Here is a 24440-nt window from a genome sequence, read left to right as displayed (position 1 = left end):
ATGATCTTAGATAAGAACACCAAGTTCTATCATAGGCAGTGGGGTACAAAATCTTGTTGCAAACTAGAGGTGTGGACCTATATCTATACATAGAGCTTTGGGTAAGCTTTAACACCCTAACTTCTACTTATAGCTAGAACACTTTAGAAACCGTTACTTAAGATTTAACATTCTACTCATAGCTAGAAGACTCTAGAAAATAGTAGCTAAAGCTAAGAAGACAAAGAAATACTAGTTGATTAGACTATAAGTATCTGGAAGTAATCAGATGGATTTGATTTTTGATTTTATTTTTCTCTATCTGTTGTTGCTCATAATTCTCCCTTGGTTGTTTAAACTTGGACCATGAGTTATCTTCATAGAGCACTTCTTCTAGGTGGTAGAAAGATATGTTGCTTGGGTGGTAGAAAGATATGTTGCTTGGAAGATCTATTACATACGCATTATCATTTATCTTCCTCTGAATAGAGAAGGGCACTTACCTTCGCTGCTAAGCTTTTCTTTTATACCTAAAGACAATCTCTCTTTTCGGGGATATACCATCACCTTATCACGAACTTGGAATGATTTCAGCCTCCTTTTGCAGTCAGTGAGTTGTTTATATTTTTTGATAAACAGTAGCTAAAGACAAACAAATAATAGACTACTATCTTTGTGCCAAAATATAGGACATTGTTGCACTGCAAAAGTATCCTATATTTTGGTACGGAGGGAGTAGAATAGAAGTATTTATAAGTAGTCAAATGGATTTGATTATTTTATTTTTATTTTCATTCTCTCTATTGTTCCTCATCATGGTATTGTTTTTTACAGGTTATAGGAGCAGCTCTTGTCGGTTCAGCGAGCATGTGAGGTGCATTTCTTGGTTCATCATCGGTTTTGACCTATGCGAGAACGAACCTTGTGCCAGTTATGCCACGTCCAATGCATTTGCGTACCTGTGCAGCATTACACTTATGCTCTCTTTTCTCCTAAACATTAGTTCCTGGGTCATGTGCGTGTTTGACTTTCAAGAGATGCCTGCTTAAGATATTCTGCTTAGGAAGAGAGCGAAAGTACTGGATCTATGGAGCAGTTCAAGCAGAATTATCGGTACTATGAAAAAGTGTCGGATGCTGATAATTGTATGTGGGGGGGGGGGGGCATTGGCCCCCATCCTTGGATCAAATTGTGAAGGATTTTTTCTGGGTGAGCTTAGATTTGTTTGTTTTAGCAAGCTCTATATGGCATGGAGATTTGGAGATTGAGCTCATCTTCAAATTTGGCGCGCTTTTATCTTTTATAAAAGATACGTGAGAGGTCTCGATGTTGGTCAGCTGAATTTTGTGTAGCCGAGCCATGTTGGTCCCATCTAAATTCTTAGTTCTGAATCCTAGGTGTGATCTGAAGCAAACAACTTTGGCATCACGACATGTTTTTTTACACCCGTGGAACAACATTCAGGTGAGTGTGGACTCCCGTGTAATTCCCAATCTTCCGTCGGACGACATGCATCTGTATTTAGTTGTTTCTTCAAAAATAAATTGAGAGAGAGAGAATGGTTGTTTCTTCAACTCTGTTTTCTTTCCGCCAAACGCCTGAACGTGATTACCTTGGGCCGTGGCCCACGAACGTACTCGGTTGTGCTCATCCTGTGCACGAGCGCACTCGCTTAGTTCTTTATATATATATATATTTCTAAAGAAAACTTATTTATATATTGGTTACTGCAAAAACTGCATTGCACTCGCTTACACGTGTCCAAAAATGGGACCGGATGGCCCGGTGTACCAGTTTTTGTTTGTTTTCTGGCACAGTCGTGTGGACTGCATGACTTTACAATCATTTTTTTTGGGTTCGTGCACATGCTCAGTTGCTCCCATAGTTGGATTGGAGGCGGTTTTCTTTGTTTTTTTGTTTCTTTCTCGGGTTTCTTGTTTTCTTTGTTTCTTTTTATTTTTTCACTAGTTTTCCTTTTGTTTTTTCATTTCTTTTTTTCTCTTCTGCTTTCTTTGTTTGGTTTTCTGTGTTTGTTCCTTTTTTCAATATATCCCTACATTTTTTGTTACACGTTGTACATTTTTTGTATACGTCAACAATATTTTTTCATACCCGTTTAACATTTTCCAAATACATGATTAATATTTGTTTCAAATATAGGTTATGATGTAAGTTGTTTTCATACATATTGTTCATTTTTGGTAACTAAAACATTTTTTAATACTTAAAATTTCTCAAATAATTGATTAAGATTTTCTTTTTAAAATGTATGGTTTTAGGTCTATTGTTTTCATACCCATTGTACATCTTTGGTATACATCTAAAACACTTGTTTATACAGGTTTAGCATTTTTCATATACATGATTCACATTTTTTCCAGTATATGTTTTGATGTCCACTTTTTTTCAGACACATCGTACATTTTTTCCTTACAGTTCCAAAACATATTTTAGTGCATGCTTAACATTTTCTTCAAATATATGATTAACATAATTTTCGAAACACACCTTTTGATGCCTATTGTATTCATACGCACTGCACATTTCGGTACACATCCAAAACATTTTTTATACAGGCTTAACATTTTTCATATACATGGCTAACATTATCTGAAACCAGTAAGCTTGCACGTCTGAACGAACATGGAATTCAAGCGAGTGTGAAAAATTGAAAAGAGAAGAGGGGAAGCACAAGCCCATGTCATCTCAATGTTTACCAAGAGCACCTGAGTGGGCCACCGTGTGTCTTCTCGACCGGGCCTGCACAGAACCACACAGCAAAGTGGCAAAGCCTGCCCCAGGAACAACAAGCCCAGATGCAAGCCCACCACACCAGCCCATCCCATCTCACCCCCACCTCGCGGCCCAGGCGGCTCCCTACATATACCGACCCCCCAGACGGCTAGGGTTTCTCCCTCCCTCCATCCCTCGCAGCAGCCGCGCTCCGCCTCCCGCTCCCCTGCACGCCGTCTCCGTCCCCGCCGCCGCCCGTCACCATGGTAAGCATCCCCCAGCCCAGTCCGCTCTCCGCGTTGGTCGCTCCGGTCGTAGAACTCCCTAATCTGACCTCCCTTGTCTCCCTCCGCAGATCATCTCCAAGAAGAACCGCCGCGAGATCTGCAAGTACCTCTTCCAGGGTGAGCCCCTCCCCCCTCCCTCGCCCATTTTTCGCACCTTGCAGGCTGTGGTTAGGATCCAGATGCCATCTCGTTAGTCTTCTTCCGTAGGGTTCGAGTCAAGTCTAGGGTTTTAGCCAGGTTGCTCCGTCAGTGATCTTGGCACCCATTGACCGCGGCGAGTTCGCTCTTACGCGCGGTTGCTGCAAGGTTCGAGCATAGACAGTTATTATATCACTGACATCCTGACCGAAGAATCTTGTTCATGCGCAAGCTGCAATCTTGAAGAATTCTACTGACTATTACAGTAGTCTGAGCATCTTAACTGAATTCCTTGCTGCGAATTTCAACTTTTGATGTGTGCAAGAATGCTACTCCTTTGGACGGACTGAACGATTTGACTGAATTTATTGTGATGCGTGTGTGTGCAGAGGGAGTCTTGTACGCCAAGAAGGACTACAACCTGGCCAAGCACCCCCAGGTCGATGCCTCGAACCTGGAGGTCATCAAGCTCATGCAGAGCTTCAAGTCCAAGGAGTACGTCAGGGAGACCTTCTCGTGGCAGCACTACTACTGGTACCTGACCAACGACGGCATTGAGTTCCTACGCACCTTCCTCAACCTGCCGTCTGAGATTGTGCCCAACACCCTCAAGAAGTCCGCCAAGCCCCCGTCCCGCCCCTTCGGCTCTGGCCCACCGGGTGACCGCCCCAGGTGAGCTAAGTATCTTCATCATTCTGTCTGTCTGTTTTGGGCATAAGATCTTGTGAGGATGTGCCTCATTGATCATGCAGTTATACTCTGGATATTTATTAGTCTGTCCAGTCTTGGTGCCTGTTGACTTGGAATGAGTATAATTTTTAGTCCTGATCCAACATTTGTTTAGCAAAGATTAAATTATTTGATGAACCTTGCCATGCCACAGTAATGCTCAATAATAATCTTTGTTCCATTTCTGTTATATCGCCATGTGATTTAGTTGTGGGAACACAGGGGAATTAGGCTTGCATTCTTTATATATTCTATCATTGAACTTGCAATTCCTCCCTGGAATGCTGTGTAGTTAAAGTCATAAGTAGTTACATTTGGCAAAGTATGAAATGCAATTGTTCCATGGTATCCAGCTTTTCTGTTAATGTCACATTCATATATCAAGAACACTGATGTATTCCTATTCACTAATTGGTTTTGTTAAATTTGGCAGGGGTCCTCCTCGTTTTGAGGGTGACAGGCCCAGGTATGGTGACAGGGATGGTTACAGAGGAGGCCCACGTGGTGCTCCAGGGGATTTTGCTGGTGAGAAGGGTGGAGCTCCTGCTGAGTACCAGCCAGCTTTCAGGGTAAGGGCTGCACTTACTGTTCCATATGATTGTTGTCATCGACTGAGGTCTGCTTTCATGGCATGATTATGTTTCTAGCGTCTAGCATTTGAACAAGTGTTGGTAACTAGATTGTATGTTGAACTGTTCTACTGTGATACTGTGTTTGCTTTTTTGCTTGATCATTGATTGTAGTATTCAGCTCTGGTTTACTATGAGGCTTGATCTTAGCTTGGCAGTGCTCAGTTCTGTTTTTTGTACTACGTTAAACAGTGCTCAATTCTTGTGTTGGTACTCCCTCCGTCCCAAATTAAGCGACCAAACTTTGTAGTGTAAAGTTAGTACAAAGTTGAGTCACTTATTTTGGGACAGAGGGAGTACTATGTAAAACATTCCTTCATTGGACATATATAACTCCATACTTATGGTTATCTAATTTGGTACAATGTATAATTGTTTCTCCAGGGTGCTGGTGGTGCTGCCAGGCCCTTTGGCCGTGGAGGCGGCGGCGGCACTTTTGGTTCTGGAGCTACCATGGAGTGAAGAAGCGACTCTTCAGCAAGTGGGAGCACCCAACAGGTCTTCAGATCCAATGCGCGCGTGGGGTGCTGTCCTCTCTGTTGATGTTTGAATTCTGCAAACACTGCGATGATTTTGTTTATCGAGATTGTAGCTTAAGACCATGGTTTATGGGTTCGTTTGTGTTAGAATGAGCTCTTTGATATTAAGACAGATGTTGGTCGACTGAGAATCTAAAGATGGTCAACTTGCTATTTAATCTTGTTTCCTGTGCTGTGTTTAAGAGTTGCTTGATGTTGCTTCTGGCTTGGGAACATCTTCCATTTCCTTTTGATTTCTGGAATGTCCCAGATTAGCCTAGAGCTCTTGCTTAACGAAATGGTGAATACAAAGGGATACTATTTACAGTTCTATTTACGTTAGAAATCAATTGAGCAAATTGCATAAAACCACCACTTTGAGGGCTAGGTTTGCAGAAAACACTATGTTACATTTTTTTTTTTTGCAGAAGTCACCATGTCTATGGACGGATTTGGCTCAGTTAACGTTTTGCTAACGTCAGCGCTAGATGGGTCAAAAAGCGAAAACACCCCAACATTCTTCATCGTGCCGCCGAAGCCCCTTGTGTCCTTGGACTTTGTCCAGCCACCTGGTCAGCCTTGCCCGCGCAGCCGCCCGAGTTCACCGGAGCTCCAACCCCTGGACCTCGCCTGTCGCGTTTTCAGCCGCGCCGCCGCCCTTGCTAACCGCCACCGCTTGACCTCCTCAACTTCTGGTCGGTGAGCCCCAAGCACCTCACGCGCCCCGGATCTGACCTGAGCACCGCCACCTCACCCGGAATCGGCGAGGGATACCATGCCGCCCGCCCCGGTTTGGCCTCCTACACGAAAGAGATGCCCAGTGCCGCCGACGTTGACCGCCCCAGCCGGCGCCGCGCAGCACAAATCCAGTGGCCCTCGGTCGCGGCGGCCCTCGCGTAGCGCAGATCCAATGGCCCTCCGTCCGGCGGGATGAGTTCGTGGCTGTCAGCCGCCACGCAAGACGAGCAGGCATGGGGTGCCATACGGATCTGGAGAGGGATGTCGCGCCGCTGCCCCGGTGTGGCTCGTGCGTGGTTGCGCCGCTGCGCGAAGGAGATGCCCAGCGCCGCCAGCGTTGACCGCACCAACCAGTGGTGTGGGATGCACGTGTGTCTAATTGCTTTTTTACGTTTTGATTCAGGGTCTCTATGTAAAATCTAAGGACTGGTTTGTAAATCTAGATTAAATTTGATCTGACACAAAAATGTTAGGCCAGGTAAGCAAAAAAGGGCCCAACTGTCATAAACATGTTTAACTGATCCAAATCTGCCGATCAATATAATTTGCAAAATGTTTACGGTAGACATGGTGTTTTCTGAAAAAAAATGTAACGTAGTGTTTTCTACAAACCTAGCCCTTAAAGTGGTGATTTTACGTAATTTACTCAAATCAATGCAGTAGTAGCATGAAAATTGTATGGATTTTGACGGTTTCCAAGTGAATACCCTTTACAGTTAAGAGCTCTGCAACAACTTAACGTCGTGGAACTTGTAAATTGTAGGAATTTGGTTATTTTGACTGCTTCTTAAATTCTATTTAGATTCTATATAAGGTTTAGTTCATTTACATGGATTATTCTACTAGTAGACTCACTATTGAATTGCCTTGAATGAATTGATACTATCAATTGTGGAAAAAGGAGAGTAAAACAATAAGTCTGTGAACTGCATCATCATAAGATAAAAACAAATGATTTAAATCCCTCCAGCTCTCCAGTCTTTTTCTTCAAGTCCCTAAAAAACAGCCTGATCATTTCTATCGGCGAATCCGTAAATTGGAATTTGTTAAGTGTGCTCAAAATCCCTTCACCTGGATAGGATAAATCTAGCAAATCTCTTCATCCGTCGTTTCGAACCTGAACCCTGATGTACATGCATTTAATACACACAGGTTCTCTTCTCTCAATACTCTTGGCAATTAAGATTGTAGCAGCAAGAACCGGTTACATCCTGTCAAAAATGAAACAAGTCTGGTCAGTACATTCTAGCAACAGATCAGCGTGAAGCCCACTACAAATTCCATGGAGGAATAAGCCATGGAAAACAAGACTTTACCTAATGTTTTCCTACATTACAACTTCCTGACTGAGCTTTAGCACATCAGTCAGTCAGTCAGAGGAATACATCGCATAGACAGAAATCTGACAACTTTCAAATTTGAAACATGATTCCCTACCTGATTGATTCTGAAGCTCTCAAGGATCAAACCAGATTTGGAGCCAGAAAGTGGAGCTATATATGGCAGCATCTTGATACATACAGATACTCAGGCTAATCTGTTTCTATCGAGCCAACGGTATAAGCACCAACGCCAAAATATATCTTTCGATCTCTGCACATTGCTCGGCATTGTGCAGTTAGCTCTTCGCTGCAACCATGGATTTCCATGTCCCTGAGCGATGCCGGGATACCCCCCGCTGGTAGGGACGTGATAAGTTCACATCTGCTAACAGTTAGCCTCTGCAGCGTTGTAAGGCATTCAAGCCCTGCAGGCAGTGACCGGAGATGCTTAAACTGATCAAATTCGAGGTCTCTCAAGGAGGTGACAAGTAGCAGTGCTCTCTCATGGTCATCCGTCAAAGCGTCCCCATAGTCACGCCGACAATAAATAGATCCATGAATGGTGAGTGTCTTCAGAGAGGTTAACTGACTGCAAATGGGCACACATAGGACACCAATGTCATCAATATCAAGCACTTGCAGTCTTCGCGGGAAGTAGCTGCTATGCTTGCTCTCAACTTCTGCCGATGCTAATTGCCATGACCTTGTGAAGCCTGGAGAATTTTCAACTTTCAAGTCCCCGAGAGCACCAAGGGATTTAAGACCATCCCACGACGCTGTTGTAGCGCAGCCTTTGATGCACAGTTTCTGCAGCGCCGTACAAGAATTCAGGTCTACATATGCCAAATTGGGATTGCTCTCTATGCTCAGTGTTGCGAGGCTGCCGAGCGATACTCTGAGCGAACGAAGCGCCTTGCAATCATAGATGCTAAACTGCCGCAATGCCTCACATGACTGCATACCTTCAAGCGATGATAACATGCCGCATCCTGAAATATACAGCTCTCGTAATGCAGTGCAACCATCCAAGTTGACACATGTCAAAGATGAGCAATCAATGACATGTAAATCGGTGAGGGAAGAGAGTTCTGATAATTGCAGACGGCGGTCTGTGATGCAATCCACACGGAGTGTTGCCAGAGAAGATGGAGGTATATGGGACATTCCTCCTGAAATCACAGTAGATAGGAGAGCAGGGCAATATTCAATGACAACTTTCTTAAGAGAGGTGAACTTCCCCAAGCATTGCTTGCTCCAAAATTGCATCACTGAGCTTTCTTTGGCATGCGCTCTCATTCTGAATGAGATCTCCAAGCTTTCCAGAGTCGCCAAGAAGCTGGGAGGGATATGCCAGGAGCCTTCCACTGTTTGGTTGTGTTCATCTGTAAACAGACCTATAGGTAAAGATGTCACCTCTTCACAACTAGTTAAACTGAATTTCTTGAGCAACGGAAGGCTCAGCAGGACATGCGACAGTTGTTTCATTGTGATGTTGCACCGATTAAACTCAAGTTCTTGGACTGATGGAGGCAGATAGAGCCCAGATATGCAAGAAAATAGTTTGCCGAAGTTACTCATCTTAAATTTTTTCAATGATGCCAACTTTTGAAGGCCTTCCCATGGCAGGCACATCAGACCTGGATAATCTGTTATTTCAAGCTCCTCCAAGTCCCTGAGTTTGTTGAATGGGAACAATTTTTCATCTTTGCTCTTAACTTCCGCAGTTCCTTTGATTTCCATGCGCAGCCCATCTGATTGGCCAATCGGTACAAGTCGAAATTGCTCCAAACTTGGCCTCAAGAACAAATCTATATACAATAAAGAATCCATGTGCAGAAGTTGTGAGATGCTCATGTGAACAAAGCAACCGCGAACCCAAAGCCTGTGAAGATGAGTAAACTGACAATCACTTATTAGCGTATCTTTAGAGATAGACAGCAAGGGGAATTCCTTCAATCTAATGCAGTCATCTATCTCAAGAACTCGCAGATTCACAGATAACTGCTCCTTGTCCAAAACTATGCACTGTGTTAAACGGTGCAAAGTGTGTAGTTCCAATATCTCCAAACAGCCAATCTCTATTTTGGAAACACGAACCATATTACTCAACCTCAACTCACGGAGCAGAGGCAATTGGTGGGGTGTTGGAATCGTTTTCCAGTAAGAGCAGCTATCCAGATGAAGTGACCGCAATGAGGTGAGGTGAATATTGTTGCTGAGCCATGAAGGTACAGGATGACGGTATGCTATGATTCCCAGATCTATAAGTCCGGCATGTGGTTTCAGATCCTCGAGGATATCAACATTACTTTCAGTATGAACTCTATCCTCAGACACAGTGTTCCACGATAAATGCAAACCAGTGAGGTGGACCTTCTCAGAGATTCTTGCGTTGATGGCCTCGTCTTTGCTTCCTACATCACCAAGATTGCAAATCCTAATTGATCCTCTGAGCTGATTCAATCTTCTGAACTGCATTATGCTGAACTCACTTGCCTTTCGGACATCAAATGCCTTGAGCTCTTGAAGGGAAACCATCTCCCCAACACCCGCTATTTTTGCATGCAACTCATCCCTGGCAATAAAATGGCGTAACTTAACAAACTTGTTCATGTCTCTTGGTAAAACTGTGCTATTTCCCCAGTTTTTCTTTATATCAAGTACTTCCAAATGATAAAGCACACATATAGCCTCTGGCAGTTCCAACCTGGGGCCCTTATAAAAGCAGCCCAACTCCAGATAGCGAAGATTAATAAATGAGGAAATGTTTCCGATCATTAAATCCAGATCAGAGAGCACCATGTCTAATTTCAACACACGGACTGACTTCACCTCAGTGAATTCTTGGCGGAATGAGTGTGCAAATTCAAAGTCATGTGGACCAAACAGCAACAATGTGCTCAAGTTACTACTAGTTTGTTGCAGCTCACCAAATGATTTAAAAAATCCACGGAGGAAAGTCTCATTAGGATGCACGGTGCCATCTATTTCTGTCTTATACACCCACTCAGCAATTATACTGACATGACGAACAAGCTGTGGTGCCTTTCTAGACTCAGTGTCCCCTATGGTGAAGGTTTCATGAGATGAAACCTTCTGTGCCAAATCATGAATGAGATCATGCATGATATGTGTGGTCATAAGTTCAAATTCCTTTTGAAGAAATCCCCATTCAACTAGGTCACTGAAAAATTCAATTCCAATGTCCTCCGTTCGTTTATGCATGTTGTCAGTGGAACATATCAAACCTTGGGCTATCCACATATTGACCAAACATTCTTTCTCATACTTATAATACTTTGGGAAAACAGCACAGTATGAGAAGCACCGCTGGAGGTGCACCGGTAAATATTTGTAGCTGATCATCAGGGCCGGCATGATATCGTAGTCATCTGCTTGTTGTTTCCATTCACTATCTTTCAGAATTCTCCTCCAGAAATCAACAGTATGATTCTTTCTCAATAATTTGGCAACACTTTTTGCTGCTAAAGGATTACCTTTTAACTGGACAAGTATGTCCTTTCCAATTTTCTTCAGCCTTGGTTCAACTTTGTAGTTCTCATCTCCAAAGGCACATTCTTTAAAAAAATCCCAGAAGTCGTCTTCATTTATACCATTCAGACTAATCTGATCTGTAGCTTTAATCAATTTTGCAACAGATGGCTTTCGAGTTGTCACGAGAATTTTATTCCCCGGAACATCACTGGAAAGCAGTGGAGTTAGCAGCTCATCCCATTTTTGCTGTTGCCTATCTTCCCACATGTCATCCAACACAAGTAGCACCCTTTTTGATTTCAGTGCAGATTCAAGGGTGCCCTGCAGCTCCTTCAAACCCTTGATGTTTTCATGCCTGTCGTCCCCAGTCAAGGACTCGAGCATTCTGTGCATAATCTTAGCTTGGTCAAAATAGCCAGAAACATAGACCCATAACCGCGCGTCAAAATGATTTGACACAGCAGAGTCATTGAAAACCACATTAGCCAGGGTAGTCTTCCCAATTCCTCCGTAACCGATTATGGCAAGGACGGAGAGGTTTTTCTCAGCAGCAGATTCCTTGCTTGTTAACTTACTTATTACAAGGTCCCGATCTTGGTCCCTACCATAAACTTTGGGTTTGGTGGGACAAGATGACGTCTCCCGAGGATCAGTCGCCCCTGTGCTCTGCGCAATAACATAACGGTCATCCAGATGTTCTAACACAAGGGCCTCTTGCAGATTGCTGGTCATCCTGATGCAGGCCTTAACGTGTTCATCTATCTCACGTGATACGCCAAGATGCCATTCCGGGCGAGTGTTGCTGCTGGTGGACGGGACTATTGGGTTGGAAACATTGGCATAGGGCACAATTTGAAGAGCAGCCAGTGCTGAAGATGAATGTTCTTCTGTGGTGTCTTTGGCAACCTGAGCAGATACAATAACAACCAGTAAGCACATGTCTGTCTTGGAATGTTGCAAATCACACTTAATAAAAAAACATCCCCCCTATAATTCGTAGGTATGGCATGTACTTGTACCAAAATTGTGCAACTTTTATTGGTTTGAAAATAGCAGGGCGGATGATGCGCCGCTTCCAGCGGATTAGGACTAGGCCTTGCTGGCAGGCTCCTTTTCTTTTTCTTTGATGTGTAATCGACTCTGCCATTGTTAATTTAAGGCCGGCCAAAATGCCTGTTTTCTAAAAAAACAGACACACACACACAGACAGCAAGAACTATCCAGGGCATGAACTCGTGACGCCATTGTAAATCACGAGGACGACGACGACACAGAATGAAGTAGAACGAGCAGCGCAGAGACGACACCAGCCACCAGAGCGTCGAGCCAACACCACTTGCACGAGCAGAGCACTAGCAAGGACATGGCCGCACGCACAAAGAGACACCGCCGCACCAGAGAGGAGGACAACGGCCGACGGTACTGAGGCGGCCGAGGAAGGTCGGAGGCGCACCTAGATCTGCTGGAGCCGAAGAAGGAGAAGGCCCAGAACCACTGCCGATGCCGCTCCGGCCACCCAAGGGAGGAAGAGGCAACAAGGGGCAGAAGCGCCACATCCGGCGGCCGCTGGATCTGGCCGACGCTGGGAGGGAGGTTGGAGGCGTGCCTCAGATCTCCAGCCAACGAGAGGATGCCCCTACACCGCCGCCGACGCTCGCGCCGCCACTCGCCGAAAATCCTACTGTAAAACTGAAGGAGCCGTTTTTCCCGCCGCCGCCGACCTGGCCACCATCTTCCCGGAACCGTTATTTATAGCCGCTTAGTTTTAGCCCCAGGCTTTGAGAAATCCTGGATTCGCCTCTGAGAGTGGGCAGGCGCCCCCTGCGGTGGCTGCATGGCCGGAGGCGCCTGCACGACCTCCTCCCATGGCGGGGACGGCGACCATGCCTCGGCAACCATCCATGAGGGCGGCACCGAGATGAACTTTAGCGTGCACGACATCGTGTCCGTCCAGGACCACGTCTGCATCTCGGCACACGCTGTCCGGCTCCTCCGGCAAGGAGGAGATCGTCATCTCCTCTGGCCATAGGACTAGATGCCGCAGCAACAACTGTCGTAGCATAGGCCCCGCCTCCTCTCGGAGGCCGCTGTGACGGACGAAGAATTCATCCGTTAGATCGAGTTATTGACGAAGCGTTCACTTCGTTACATGGGCACGTCACCACCATCGCCAGCTCGCGTCAAGGAGGAGCCACCATCCTCGGCGTCCCAGCTCCGGTTGGTCAAGGACGAGCCGACATCGTCCGAGCGCAACCATGGCGTCTAGATCGGACGCCAAGTCAAGGAAGAGTCGGCATTGCCCCCGCACTACCGCAGCGTCCAGATCGGACATCGTGTCAAGGACGAGCCAACGTCGCCAACACACCCCCCCCCCCCCGCCCCCCGCATAGTCGATACGCCCGCAATGACGGGCTTGCCTAGCTTCCGCGACCACCGCCGCACCGTCAAGGTGGAGCTGCCGCCCGTGATCGCGAAGGTGCAGGGCTGCATTCTCCACTACCTCCTAGGAGGCAGTGTCGGCGGGCCCTTGGGCCCCGAGGTCGTCGTCTCTGACGAGGAGCGCGCGACGAGGCAGCAGGCGCGGTGCGACAGCCGCTCTGCGTTCGCCAAAAGAGACACCATGCCGGATTGGGCCCTCAAAGACCCCCTACTTGGCCGTCGCGTGGGCACTCGATTGCTCCGTCACCACTGTGGAGGCAACCGCCAGGCATCGCCGCTACCTTGACGGCGAGCTTGCCAAGATCAGCGAGGTGCAGTCGCTTAGCGGCTGCTCCGGCAACTCCGGTCGTGACAAGGCCGCCGCCAAGGCTCCAAAGGCTACATCAGCAGTGGCCGCACTGACCCTCCGCATTGCACTGAAGGAGGCGGGGTGGCTCCTTACCGAGCGACGGGCACCACCAGATAAGGCTCCCACGGCCCTCAGCGCCTTTCCGCCGCTTGAGGGACCACGTACGGGGACGATGATGATGACGATGACAACGGCAGGGACGACGATGGCGGTGCGGCATGGCAGGACGGCGACGCGTACGAGGTGGTCATCCGTTATAGGGTTTAGATTTCTTCTTCTTCTAGTTCTTAGTTAAACGGTCGAAATATCGACTTTTTTAATGTAAATTATGACCGAAGTTGAATGAAATCCGTCGTGTTTGCATGAATTTCATCTGGTTAGTTGAAACAAGGGTTGAAATGTATGCGAACAATGTTAGATGGACGGCTTCTGCATCCGTATTTGCGGACTAGTTTCCCCACCGCGGAGGGATACTAGAGCAAATTTACGAGTCAGCATTGAAGATGCCCTAAGAAAAGTAAGCCAACGAAAGAGCATATTGCATGCTACTTTTACAACCTTTTCACCTCTAGAGCTGGACAAAATAATGAAGGCATCCTACAAGCTATCATTCCAAGAGGAGAAAATGTTGCGTGGCCAATAGACCGAGGAACAAGTGAAGACGCTTTGGTTTGTATTGAAGAGCTCAAAGCGCCTGGTCCTGATGGGGTGCCGGCGGAAATTCGCAGGGGCATGTAGGTGCCCGGGCACACGCACCTGCCAAGCCTTGTTGGGCTGCTCGATTGCCTCGTGATTGTGAAGTAGTTGAATCTTGTACGAGAGCACAATACGCTTTAGTTTCAGTCGTTAAAACTTATGATTTCTTGCTCGTTCTTATCAAGTTTAGGCAATTAACATCCATGATATGGAGCGCCGCGGCGGCTGTGAGCAAACATAGAGTTGCTATAATGCGGTCTCCATGTCTAGGGACCCACTCGTCAGTGTAACATTATTTTTTCCTCCAATCTGCAATACATATTTATTTAAAAACCAACAACATTCAGTTAAATCCCGAGCACGACGACGAGGGCTTAGATGACCATGAGCAGGGCGGCGAGGGATAGGAAGATTTCGACCGGGTACCTATTCCGACAGTGGTTTGGCTTCAGGTACCGATCCGGCGGCGATTTCAGCTTCGGGTGCCGATTACGGCAACGGCGACTCTATTCGACGGCGATGCTCGAAATCATAATAAGCATTATAATAGACATCCACGCGGATGTCCCACCTAATGCTTATCATAGTTTCATACAACATCATCGATATTCGCGCGGCGAGGGTGACTCAATTTTGATGGCGGCGATTTGATTCTGACGACGATGATTAAATATGTGAGAAGCATGAAATCTCTATGGATTCCATGCTTCTCACGTATTCAAAAATCGACATCGAATTCACTCCAAGAACATCACCCAGTTCGGCGGCGGTGATTGTGCAGGCTGAGGGCAACTAGAAGGAAAGTAGAGGGTGTGGGTTGCTAGATGGGAAGCATGTCTTTTTCTAGTTATGAGCAGGGGGTGGGGGTGTGTGTGTGTGTGGGGGGGGGGGGGGTAATAGGCCTTCCCGTGCGAGCCATTGGTGGATGGAGCATGCTTCAAACCAATGCCCCCAGCCTTCAAATATGGAGTCTTGCGGCTGGATATGGACGGCCCTCCATAAACTATGGCGACCGAGGCCCGTATGGTGACTCTGCTAGAGTGTGTTTTTGTCCCAAAATCGCCATATTGAATGGTTATTATGGTAATTGGGGCCATATGGCGAGTCTACTAGTTGCTCTTAGGGATCATCCGATCATGTTTGTAACATTGTGACCTAATTGTACCGAGATGGGAAGGAGAGGAACACTAGGAAAATAAGCTACAGAGGATCAGGGTATTGATTACACGTCATAGAAAAGCGAGCTTAGAAGTGGGATTAACTTCAACGGTAACATCGAGTCCAACTCAACAAATTTGCTTACGTGGCAATGAGTTAATGAGGAGAGAGGTAGTTTGAGTAACTTAGCTAGTTACCGTAACATTACATGTCCCAATGCAATATGAGTCTATAACCTAATAAACGAAGTTTTGCATGGCACCACACTTAGACTAGCCACAATGGGTAGTAAGATAGACTAGTAACATGGTGCATGTTACTAGTCTATGTTACTACCTCTATAGTGGGGAGTAACATATGTATGGTAACATGTAACACTTTATTTATTAGGCTATAGACACATCTTGCCTTGATATGTATGATGTTACTCATACTACTAGTAACTAGCTATGTTACCACTTCCCTCTCTTTCTTCATTTATTGCTTGCCACATCATCTACTTTATCTAGATATGTGTGATGTTACTACCTATGTTACTCTCACTATGGGTAGTCTTATGTTACTACCCACTATGAAAGTAGTAATATAGTCTAGGGATATGTGTATGTTACTAGTGTATGTTACTCTCCATTGTAGCTAGTCTAACATACAACTTCCCCTCTCACCTCCTTTAATTAAATACAATGGCCTATGATTACATGGCAGCTGAGCTGACCCCACGATTTATGACCTAGATGATGCTGACCTCCCCATAATTCAGCCCGAATTACTGTCCAAATTTTCCTTGGGGCTCCTTTGATTCAAAGGATTTTTATAGTGATTTTGGAGGATTAGAGTCCTTAGAATTTTTTTCTAGTTGGTTGTTTAATTCATAAGATTGAGTTCCATAGTGTTTTTTTCCTAAGGAATTTTTTAACTACTTCCTATAGGATTTCTAGTATCCACTCAAACCTTTTTGAAATACTCCTTTTGTTTTTCTATGATGCAATCAAATAACCCGAAATCATGTAGGATTAAAATGAGCATGACATTCCAATCCTATCTTTTTTCTATCCCACGGTTTAAAATCCTGCGAAGCAAAGAGGCCCTTAACTTGGATCTTGCATGAACCTCATGGGAGAAAATTTACTCCAAAAGTTGTTGTACTTTTTTTAGGGGAAAAGCTGTTGTACTTGCAATATGGGGAGATGAGCATGATACGGGCATCCGCAAAAAAAAGAGAGAGAGACCATGATACGGGCATCCGCAAAAAAAAAGAGAGAGACCATGATACATGCAAAGCATGCTTTGGATTTTTTTTATTATATTATTAGTATTATGTTAATGAAGGAACTAAAATACCCAGTGGAGATAATAGGCTGGGGCAGGTTTGCCGACAAAGCAGCGATGGACAGGACACAAGGACACTCTCACCTGTTGCATGTCGTGGACAACTGCGGTCCCCGATTCCCCACCTTCCTCAGCCAAGAGATCTTGAGGCTCTTCTCCCCCATGCCATCCATCCACCCGACGACCTTCCTGCCGGGTGCAGACCACAGGAAACAAATCAAGATCGATCGGGCAAAATCAACAGCTGGATCTACACCGATCGATTGAAAAATCTATACTCCTGTATGCATGGTTTTTCCATCACGTGAATCTCTTGCTCCATCAGTTACCTATAAACAGTGATAGTAGATTGAAGAAGGCACTCACCGCGCCGTCGTGGTGGTGTTCCTGGATGCGGTAGTAGTCCAGCCCGCTCCAGAGGTCCTCGCCGTGCGAAGCCATATGACGGGCTTCCTTGAGAGATCGCGCCAGCTGCGCGTTATGGATCTCCTTCCCCTCCGCCTCGGTGAGCACCGAATTGAGGTGTCGCCGGACATGGTTAAGCTTGGCCGCCTCGCGCCCAATACCCCACCCAGTCGCCCACTGCTGCAGATCGCCTTCGGCGCTCGAACTCGTAACGTCAACCATCTCATCGTTCATGGTGCAGCTAGCGTGGGCAGGAAAAGAGGAGACGGAAGCTAAGGGAAGTGCTACAATATTGTAACTCGTGGGTTTCATATGGCTCTATTAGTAGTACTCCCTCTGTAAAGTAGTGATTCAAACCTAAACCTTCTTATATTTGTTTAGAGAGGGAGTATATGGTTGTGGCTAAGGCCCTGTTCGGCAGCTCTCCAGCTCTGTATAATACGGGAACGGATGGAGCGCCAGTTTTACAACTCTAGGAAAATGCGCCACGGGCTGCTCCGCTCCGCTCCGGCCGCTCCAGGAGCAGAGGGATGCCGAACACGTTCCTTTCTCATTTATATGTTATTTTCTTAAACCTTTTTTTCCTTGATTTACATTTTCTAACACCTGAATACTTTTTGTCAACTTTTCAATCGAGGTTAAAATGCCAGGTAAAAGTAGTTTTGCATGGTTGCCAGACACGTAACTACATTTACGGGCGGACGGTGGAGGAGCAGTTGCGCACAGCCGGAAGAAGTGCAACTGGGGTTGCACACCATTGTGGTTTTTTCCTTTTTTGTGTGTGAGAAAAACCAATGTGTGGATGTGCAACCATGGTTGACACATCTGGTGGATACGTAGGATATGTTTGATAGGCTCTAGCCCAATCAGACCCGTGCAGTGCAAAAATCCTTCTTTTGATTGCTTGGCCTGCATCTAGTTATTGGTCTGCATGAAGTTTAAAGCATTGCTCAGCCAATCCCGATAGAAACATTCAAATCAATTATTTCTAACCAGTCAGACTCGAGCGATGCAACAGAGGCATCTAGTGGCTCTCGCGATGCAACCTGATGTAGACCTGCGTAGGAACAAAAGTAGGTTTAGAGGGGATGATTAGACTACTTGATCAAATAAAAAAAATTAACTTTTTTTTTTCAATTTTAGTTGTGGGCAGAATTTAGCAATTAGCACAAGTCAAGCAATCAAGCTACACATGCAATTTTAAGAGTTTAGCAGCGGAAAATAAAACATTGCATATGAAGGTAAAGCAAAGGGTTTGGAGAGTGCAAACGCAATGATGACACACTTTTTTGGCGTGGTTTCGATAGGTGGTGCTATCGTACATCCACGTTGATGGAGACTTCAACCCACGAAGGGTAACAGTTGCGCGAGTCCACGGAGGGCTCTACCAAAGAAGGGTCCACGAAAAAACAACCTTGTCTATCCCACCATGGCCATCGCCACGAAGGACTTGCCTCACTCGGGTATGTCTTCACGAAGTAGGCGATCTCCTTGCCCTTACAAACTTCTTGGTTCAACTCCACAATCTTGTCGGAGTCTCCCAAGCGACACCTAACCAACACTACACTAGTAGTAAAAGGGCCTATTGTCCCAGTTCGTAAGGCTCATTTGTCCCGGTTTTTGAACCGAGACTAAAGAGTCGTTACTAAAGCCCTAGGCCTTTAGTTCCGGTTCTTACAGGAACCGGGACAGATGGGCCTCCATGTGGCCGGTGCGGCGAGCCCAGGCAGGGGGGCCTTTGGTCCCGGTTGGTGGCACCAACCGGGACCAATAGGCATCCACGCGTCAGCTGCTAGCAGCAGCTGAGGTTTTTTTTTCTGAAAGGGGGTGGTTTAGGGGGTAATTTAGGGTGTGTTAGCTAGCTAATAGAGAGAAGTGTCCTCTCTTATCTCCGTGCTTGGTCGACGCTACGTACTATACATATAGAGAGGACTCGACATGCTAGCTAGTAAGCAAATGAAGTAAACCATTAAGTACAGAAGATCGTCATGAACATATGCATACAGAGATAAGTGATATACCTCTCCTTCTCCGAGAGATTGGTCGAACAACAAGTTTTCGTATATCTATCCGATGCTACTAGTGGCTACATATATACAATATAAGATCTATTACAATCCCCTAATTAACCTCTGAACTCATATTCCACATAGTATTCTCCGGCTTTATCGATGACATGGTCAAGAAAGAACCCCGCCAATTCCTCTTGAATTGCTTTCATGCGATCTTGTGGTAGGAGTTCATCCCGCATCTGCCACATCTAATTTCAAGAAGGGGGTCAATATACATATATATGAATGAAACTCAACACAAATGATGGTAATAAAAGAAAATTGTGAATATTATTGCTTACGCACTTCATATTGTTTTTAGAGTAGCCCCGCTCACAGGTCGTGTGGCGGATGGACTCGCAAACGTAGTATCCACAGTAATTAGTCCCGGGTTCCTGCCACAACCACTTTACAAGAAACAGAAGTCAATCAAACTGATAAGCAAGCATGCTAAATGGTATTGATGAAATTAGCACTAGAATCACTGGAGATGCACGGAACTAGCTAATAGTACTTAATTTCGGGTGGATAAATCGCAGCTCCCCCGGCAGTCCCGGAGTTTGTGCGGTGAACTTTTTCCAAATCCTGCCAGACAAAGAAAACAATTACTTGATATCAGGAAATGAACAAAGTTGCCGATATGCATGGTGCGATAATGATCGATTGAACTTACTTTTGGAGCATGTTAGTCATGTCCGCATATTCCTCGGGGTTTTTTCGTGTCGAGTCTAAGACAGTTACTAGTCCCCGCTCAAGCTTAATCTCTAGGAGAATATAGTGGAAGCTGCGCACGCATATGCATAACTCATCAATTACATTACTATACTTAACCTCGAGTAATAAGGGAAACCGAATATGCACAAGACAGTAACACTCACTTGAAGTTGTAAGGAAAGAGTATTATAGCTTTGTTTTGATCTTTTACCAACGATCGTAGCAAGTTGGCCTCGGTTTCTTTGGCATTATATTTAACCATAAATTCATCTATGAGATTTGTGTTGATGAACCCAATATCACCGACTTGTCTTTTCTTGCATTCGACGATCTTCAATCTGCATAATATAGTGAGGATAATTATATATACATGCAATGAAAGAGCTGAGCTATATATAGAGACTTAATGACAGAAGTATAGTACTTACAGACAGTAGCAAGTGATCGTTAATTTATCGAGTGCCTTTTGATTGAATAACTGGAAGATCTCCTCAAATGGAAGACTCAACAGTTCAATTCCAACGAGGTCGTGCTCCTCTTTAACTCTCAGCGTCAAAGTATCCTTTCCCCAGACTCTCTGCAGGTTTTCATGTACCAATCATGCAATCTTCGCATCATCGTTGTTAGAATAGTTCCATCTTTGACGAGAGGCTTCCCATAATGGTATCTGAAATCCTCCACCTCCAAGAAATCATAATGTACATCGTCGGGCAGGTAATCTCCACGATTGGTACCAGGCAAAATCTCCGGATGATTAGTGACGATATCGGTAGACACCTTGAGCGGGGTGCACGATTGGTTCTCTTGTTCGCCGAGCTGGGCAATTTTTTTCCCAGCTCGTCGTTCTGCTAACCTTTGATCACTGACAATACTTCCCGACCGCTCCGCTTCGATATATGATCTTTCAATAATGCGCTCATAGTTGCCTTTCGGCGGAGACTTCGGTTGTTTCTTTAGGGCATCTATAGTGCGCTTCGCTTTCACCGGATCTATCTTCTCCAACGGAGGTGGATGTTTCTTAGCTCTTTGCGTTTCAAAGAAGTCCTTCACATAGGCTTCAACGATCGGCACGTTTTCCTCCACGGTCCTCTCATATGGTAACTTCTCTACAGCCTTGAGAGATGGACCGAATCTGTATTGTTGCCTCCCGCCTCTGCCTGTACTGCTAGACGCCGGAGCAGACGGAGCGGCTGCGGCTGTCTTCTTTCCTTGCTTACGAGGCGGAGGAGAAGGACTACGACGCGCCGGAGCAGTCGGAGCGGCGGCGGGTCTCTTCCGCCCTTGCTGACGAGGCGGAGAAGGAGGAGGCTGGCTGCTCGGGCGCGCCGGCGCAGGCGGAGAAGGAGGCGGAGTGCCGCCACGCGCCGGAGAAGGAGGCTGATCACTCACCGGAGGAGGAGGCGGAGGAGGAGGCGGAGTGCCTGGACTCGCCGGAGGAGGAGGAGGAGGAGGCGGAGGCGTCCAGTTCGGAAGGTTGATGAGCTCCTTCCGCCATAGGCATAGAGTCTTCAGAGAAGAACCCAGCCGAGTCTCCCCTTCACCGGTAGGGTGGTCAAGCTCGAGGTCCTCAAATCTCTCCGTTATTTCGTCCACTGTCACCCTAGCATATCCTTCTGGAATTGGACGGCAGCGAAAAGTTGCGTCGGGTTTAGGAGGTTGAACAGAGCCGACAGCCGCCTTGACTTTGAAGTTCTGCCATTGCGTCATAAGGTGCCAATGTTGAGACTCCGTGATAGCATCCATGGGGTAGCTAGCAGGAGCCGTGAAGACAGGCTCTTGCTGAAGCAGCTCGGTGGAAGCCACACTGCTTCTCCGCTGAGATGGTGGGGTAGCTTCGGGGGTAGCTTCGGCAGGTCGCTTGCTGCGAACTGCTTCTCGTTCCTCTATCGCTTGTACCCTTGCGTGCAGCGCCTCCAGTTGGGTCTGCTGCACTTTCTTCCTCCTCTCATGGCATTTGTAACCGCCTGCGTCCGGAAACCCAGCCTTCCACGGAACGGAGCCTGGCGTGCCTCGTGTCCGTCCAGGGTGCTCAGGATTCCCGAGGGCCATTGTGAGCTCGTCGTTCACTCTGTCTGGAACGAACGTCCCTTGCTGCGCAACATCGATATAGTGCTGAAGCTTTGTGACAGGTATTTGCAGTTGCTCGTTCGTCCAAACGCACTTCCCTGATATAGGGTCCAAGGTTCCGCCAGCCCCGAAGAACCAAGTCCGGCAACGGTCTGGCCAGTTCAATGTCTCTGGTTGGACCCCTTTATCAAGCAGGCCCCTCTCAGCCTTTGCCCACAACGGTCGGGCTTTGAGGTAGCCACCTGACCCCGTGCGATGGTGAAGCTTCTTCTTCGCAGCATTTTTCTTGTTTGTCGCTGACATCTTCTTATTCTTGTCCGATGTCTTGTGGGCCACAAATGCAGGCTAGCGATCTCTGATCTTCTCATACCGGCCGGTGAATTCTGGTGTCTTTTCTTTGTCGACAAACGATGTTTTCAGCTCATTCTTCCACCTCCTGAATAGTTCTGCCATCTTCTTAAGAGCATGAGACTTGATCAATTGCTCTTTAACTGGCTTCTCCGGATCCTCCTCTGGCGGTAGGGTGAAATTTGCCTTCAGCGCGGTCCAAAGATCATCTTTCTGCATATCATCGACATAAGACACCTCTGGGTCTTCCTTCTTAGGCTTACACCATTTGTGGATGCTTATCGGGATCTTGTCCCTAACAAGAACCCCGCACTGAGCAGCAAATGCATCCTTCGTCCGGATGGGTTCAATCGGCATGCCATCGCGCGCGATTGCTGTGATCTCAAACCTTTCATCCGAGCGCAACTTTTTCTTCGGGCCTCGTCTCTTTACCGAAGTTGTGCTCGATCCGGAGGGCTAGAAAAAAGAAGAAAGACGAGAGTTAATTAATATGTGTACATACCAAAACAATGAATGCATCAATTAGCTAGTCAGCACATGCTTAACTAATATATATACCTGGCCGGACTCGGTTCGGTCACCGGAGCCGTCATCACGGTCTCCTTGCACCGGCATTGGGTCACCGGAGCCATCATAATCATGTCCTTCCTCCTCAATTGTTCGATCACCGTAGCCTGCTTCTTCACCCTGTCCTTCCAGACCATCGGTGTTGTTGAGAAACGACAAGACGGCATAACTTCCTTGTGCAATTATGTCCCCCAACACCTCTTCTGTTGCTTCGTCTCGGGGGTGCTCCATAGTTTCTGCAAATATTTACAACATGGCAATTATTATTCAAACATGACAGACGGATATATTAGTGGCAAACGTAGAACTAGCTAGCTAATCACAATAAGGAATCATATTAGTTGCCTCGACGCTGCTTCTCTAGGGTTTGGGGTGGCCTCGGCAACGCTTCAAGGGTTTGGGGTGGCCTCGACAACGCTTCAAGGGTTTGGGGTGGCCTCGACAACGCTTCAAGGGTTTGGGGTGGCCTCAACGACAACGCTCTTTTCACTTGGTAAATTTGGGTGGCCTCGAGAGAGTTTGTCGGGTAGGGGCGCGGCGGGAGGGGGTAGGAGACGGACATCCTCGAGAGTTTTGGTCGAGCGAGAGGGCTGGGGGGTGCTCCCGTGGTATAAGTTATCACGGTCGAGAGGGGGTTATATCGACAACGACGACATACGACGACATACATACATGGGAAAATAATATTATCGGGGAGGGGGTATATCGACCCCCCCCCCCCTCGTGTTGAAGTTATCGGGAGGGGGTATATCGACAACGACATACCCGATAAAAAAATAAGAAGACGAAGAAGAAATAAAAAGAGGAGAAGAAGAAAGTAATAGAGGAGAAGATCGAAGAAAAAAAGAAGAAACAAAAAGAGGAGAAGAAGAGAAAATAGAATTTTTTTTCTATTTTCTCTTCTTCTCCTCTATTCCTTTCTTCTTCTCCTCTTCTTTTTCTTCTTTTTTCCTCTTCTTATTTATTTCTCCTCTTCTTCTCCTTTCTTCCTCTTCTTATTTTCCTTTTTCCTCTCATTCTTTTTCTTCTTCTTCCTTTCCTAGCTAGATATATAAAACTGTTCTAAAAATGTAACTTTTGCATATATATAACTTTTTCTTCTTCCTTCTCCTTCCTTCTATTCCTTCTTCCTAAATATATAAAACTTTTCTAAAAATGAAACTAACCTAAAATGTACTAAATCAGAGAACATATATATAGATAAAACTTTACTAAAAATCTAACTTTTGCATGTATGTATTTTTAAAACATCATTACAATTGAAAAAAAATACATACATACATACAAAAAACATGTAAAAAATACATACATATATGAACATACATAAAAAAAATACATATATCTAAAAAATACATACATACATATATGAAAATCTAAAAACATGTAAAAAAATAGCACGGCGGCGGCGGGGCCGGCAGAGGCGCGGTGCTCACAGAGGGAGGAGCGCGCGGCGTCGGGGCGAGCAGGGGCGCGGGGAGTGGCGCGGCGACGGCGTCGGGGCAGGAGCGGCGTGCGGCGGGGCAGGGGCGGCGTGTCGGGGCAGGGGCGGCGCGCGTCGGGGCAGGAACGGCGCGCGGCTCGGCGACGGCGATGGCGATGGCGCGGGCGACGGCGCCGACGGGCACGGGCGACGGCGGGGGCGGCGGGCAGCGTCGGGGCAGCCTGGCGGCGTCGATGTGCTCGGCGTCATCGGGGGCAACTGTGGGGATGAACTCTGCAAAATTGCAAAGTGCTACTTATATACCAAGA

General features: G+C 46.4%; 2 protein-coding genes across 3 annotated transcripts; one reads left to right on the top strand and one right to left on the bottom strand.

The window, feature by feature from the left end:
- The first annotated feature begins 2874 nt into the window (after positions 1-2874).
- Positions 2875-5192, top strand: LOC123080869 (40S ribosomal protein S10-1). The gene is made up of 5 exons (XM_044503814.1): positions 2875-2978; positions 3068-3116; positions 3527-3809; positions 4300-4435; positions 4880-5192. The coding sequence occupies exons 1-5, from the start codon at positions 2976-2978 to the stop codon at positions 4955-4957; spliced, it is 549 nt and encodes a 182-aa protein (XP_044359749.1). The 5' UTR covers positions 2875-2975; the 3' UTR covers positions 4958-5192.
- A 1479-nt stretch (positions 5193-6671) lies between these two features.
- LOC123080868 (putative disease resistance protein RGA3) lies at positions 6672-17417 on the bottom strand. 2 transcript variants are annotated; one of them, XM_044503812.1, is made up of 4 exons: positions 16906-17417; positions 16624-16728; positions 7189-11474; positions 6672-6962 (listed from the first exon to the last, which is right to left on the bottom strand). In XM_044503812.1, the coding sequence occupies exons 1-3, from the start codon at positions 17254-17256 to the stop codon at positions 7284-7286; spliced, it is 4647 nt and encodes a 1548-aa protein (XP_044359747.1). In that variant the 5' UTR covers positions 17257-17417; the 3' UTR covers positions 6672-6962; positions 7189-7283. The 2 variants fall into 2 exon arrangements, with proteins under 2 accessions (XP_044359747.1, XP_044359748.1); XM_044503813.1 differs by lacking the exons at positions 16624-16728; positions 16906-17417 and adding an exon at positions 12022-12275.
- Between the last annotated feature and the right edge of the window lie 7023 nt (positions 17418-24440).

Source organism: Triticum aestivum, chromosome 3D (assembly GCF_018294505.1).
Source record: "Triticum aestivum cultivar Chinese Spring chromosome 3D, IWGSC CS RefSeq v2.1, whole genome shotgun sequence".
Lineage (NCBI taxonomy): Eukaryota > Viridiplantae > Streptophyta > Magnoliopsida > Poales > Poaceae > Triticum > Triticum aestivum.
The sequence above is the reverse complement of the archived record's forward strand: the minus strand, read 5'-3'. Positions and strand labels throughout refer to the sequence as shown.

What these genes read in the sequence shown, in the direction of transcription:
- LOC123080868 (XM_044503812.1), bottom strand. Translation starts at nt 17,256, where the DNA reads ATGAAACCCACGAGTTACAATATTGTAGCACTTCCCTTAGCTTCCGTC. An exon ending in AACACCACCACGACGGCGCG is followed by an intron (nt 16,729 to 16,905) that starts GTGAGTGCCTTC and finishes TGCACCCGGCAG; the next exon opens with GAAGGTCGTCGGGTGGATGG. An exon ending in TTGTCCACGACATGCAACAG is followed by an intron (nt 11,475 to 16,623) that starts GTGAGAGTGTCC and finishes GTATCTGCTCAG; the next exon opens with GTTGCCAAAGACACCACAGA.
- LOC123080869 (XM_044503814.1), top strand. An exon ending in CTGCAAGTACCTCTTCCAGG is followed by an intron (nt 3,117 to 3,526) that starts GTGAGCCCCTCC and finishes GTGTGTGTGCAG; the next exon opens with AGGGAGTCTTGTACGCCAAG. An exon ending in AGTACCAGCCAGCTTTCAGG is followed by an intron (nt 4,436 to 4,879) that starts GTAAGGGCTGCA and finishes TTGTTTCTCCAG; the next exon opens with GGTGCTGGTGGTGCTGCCAG.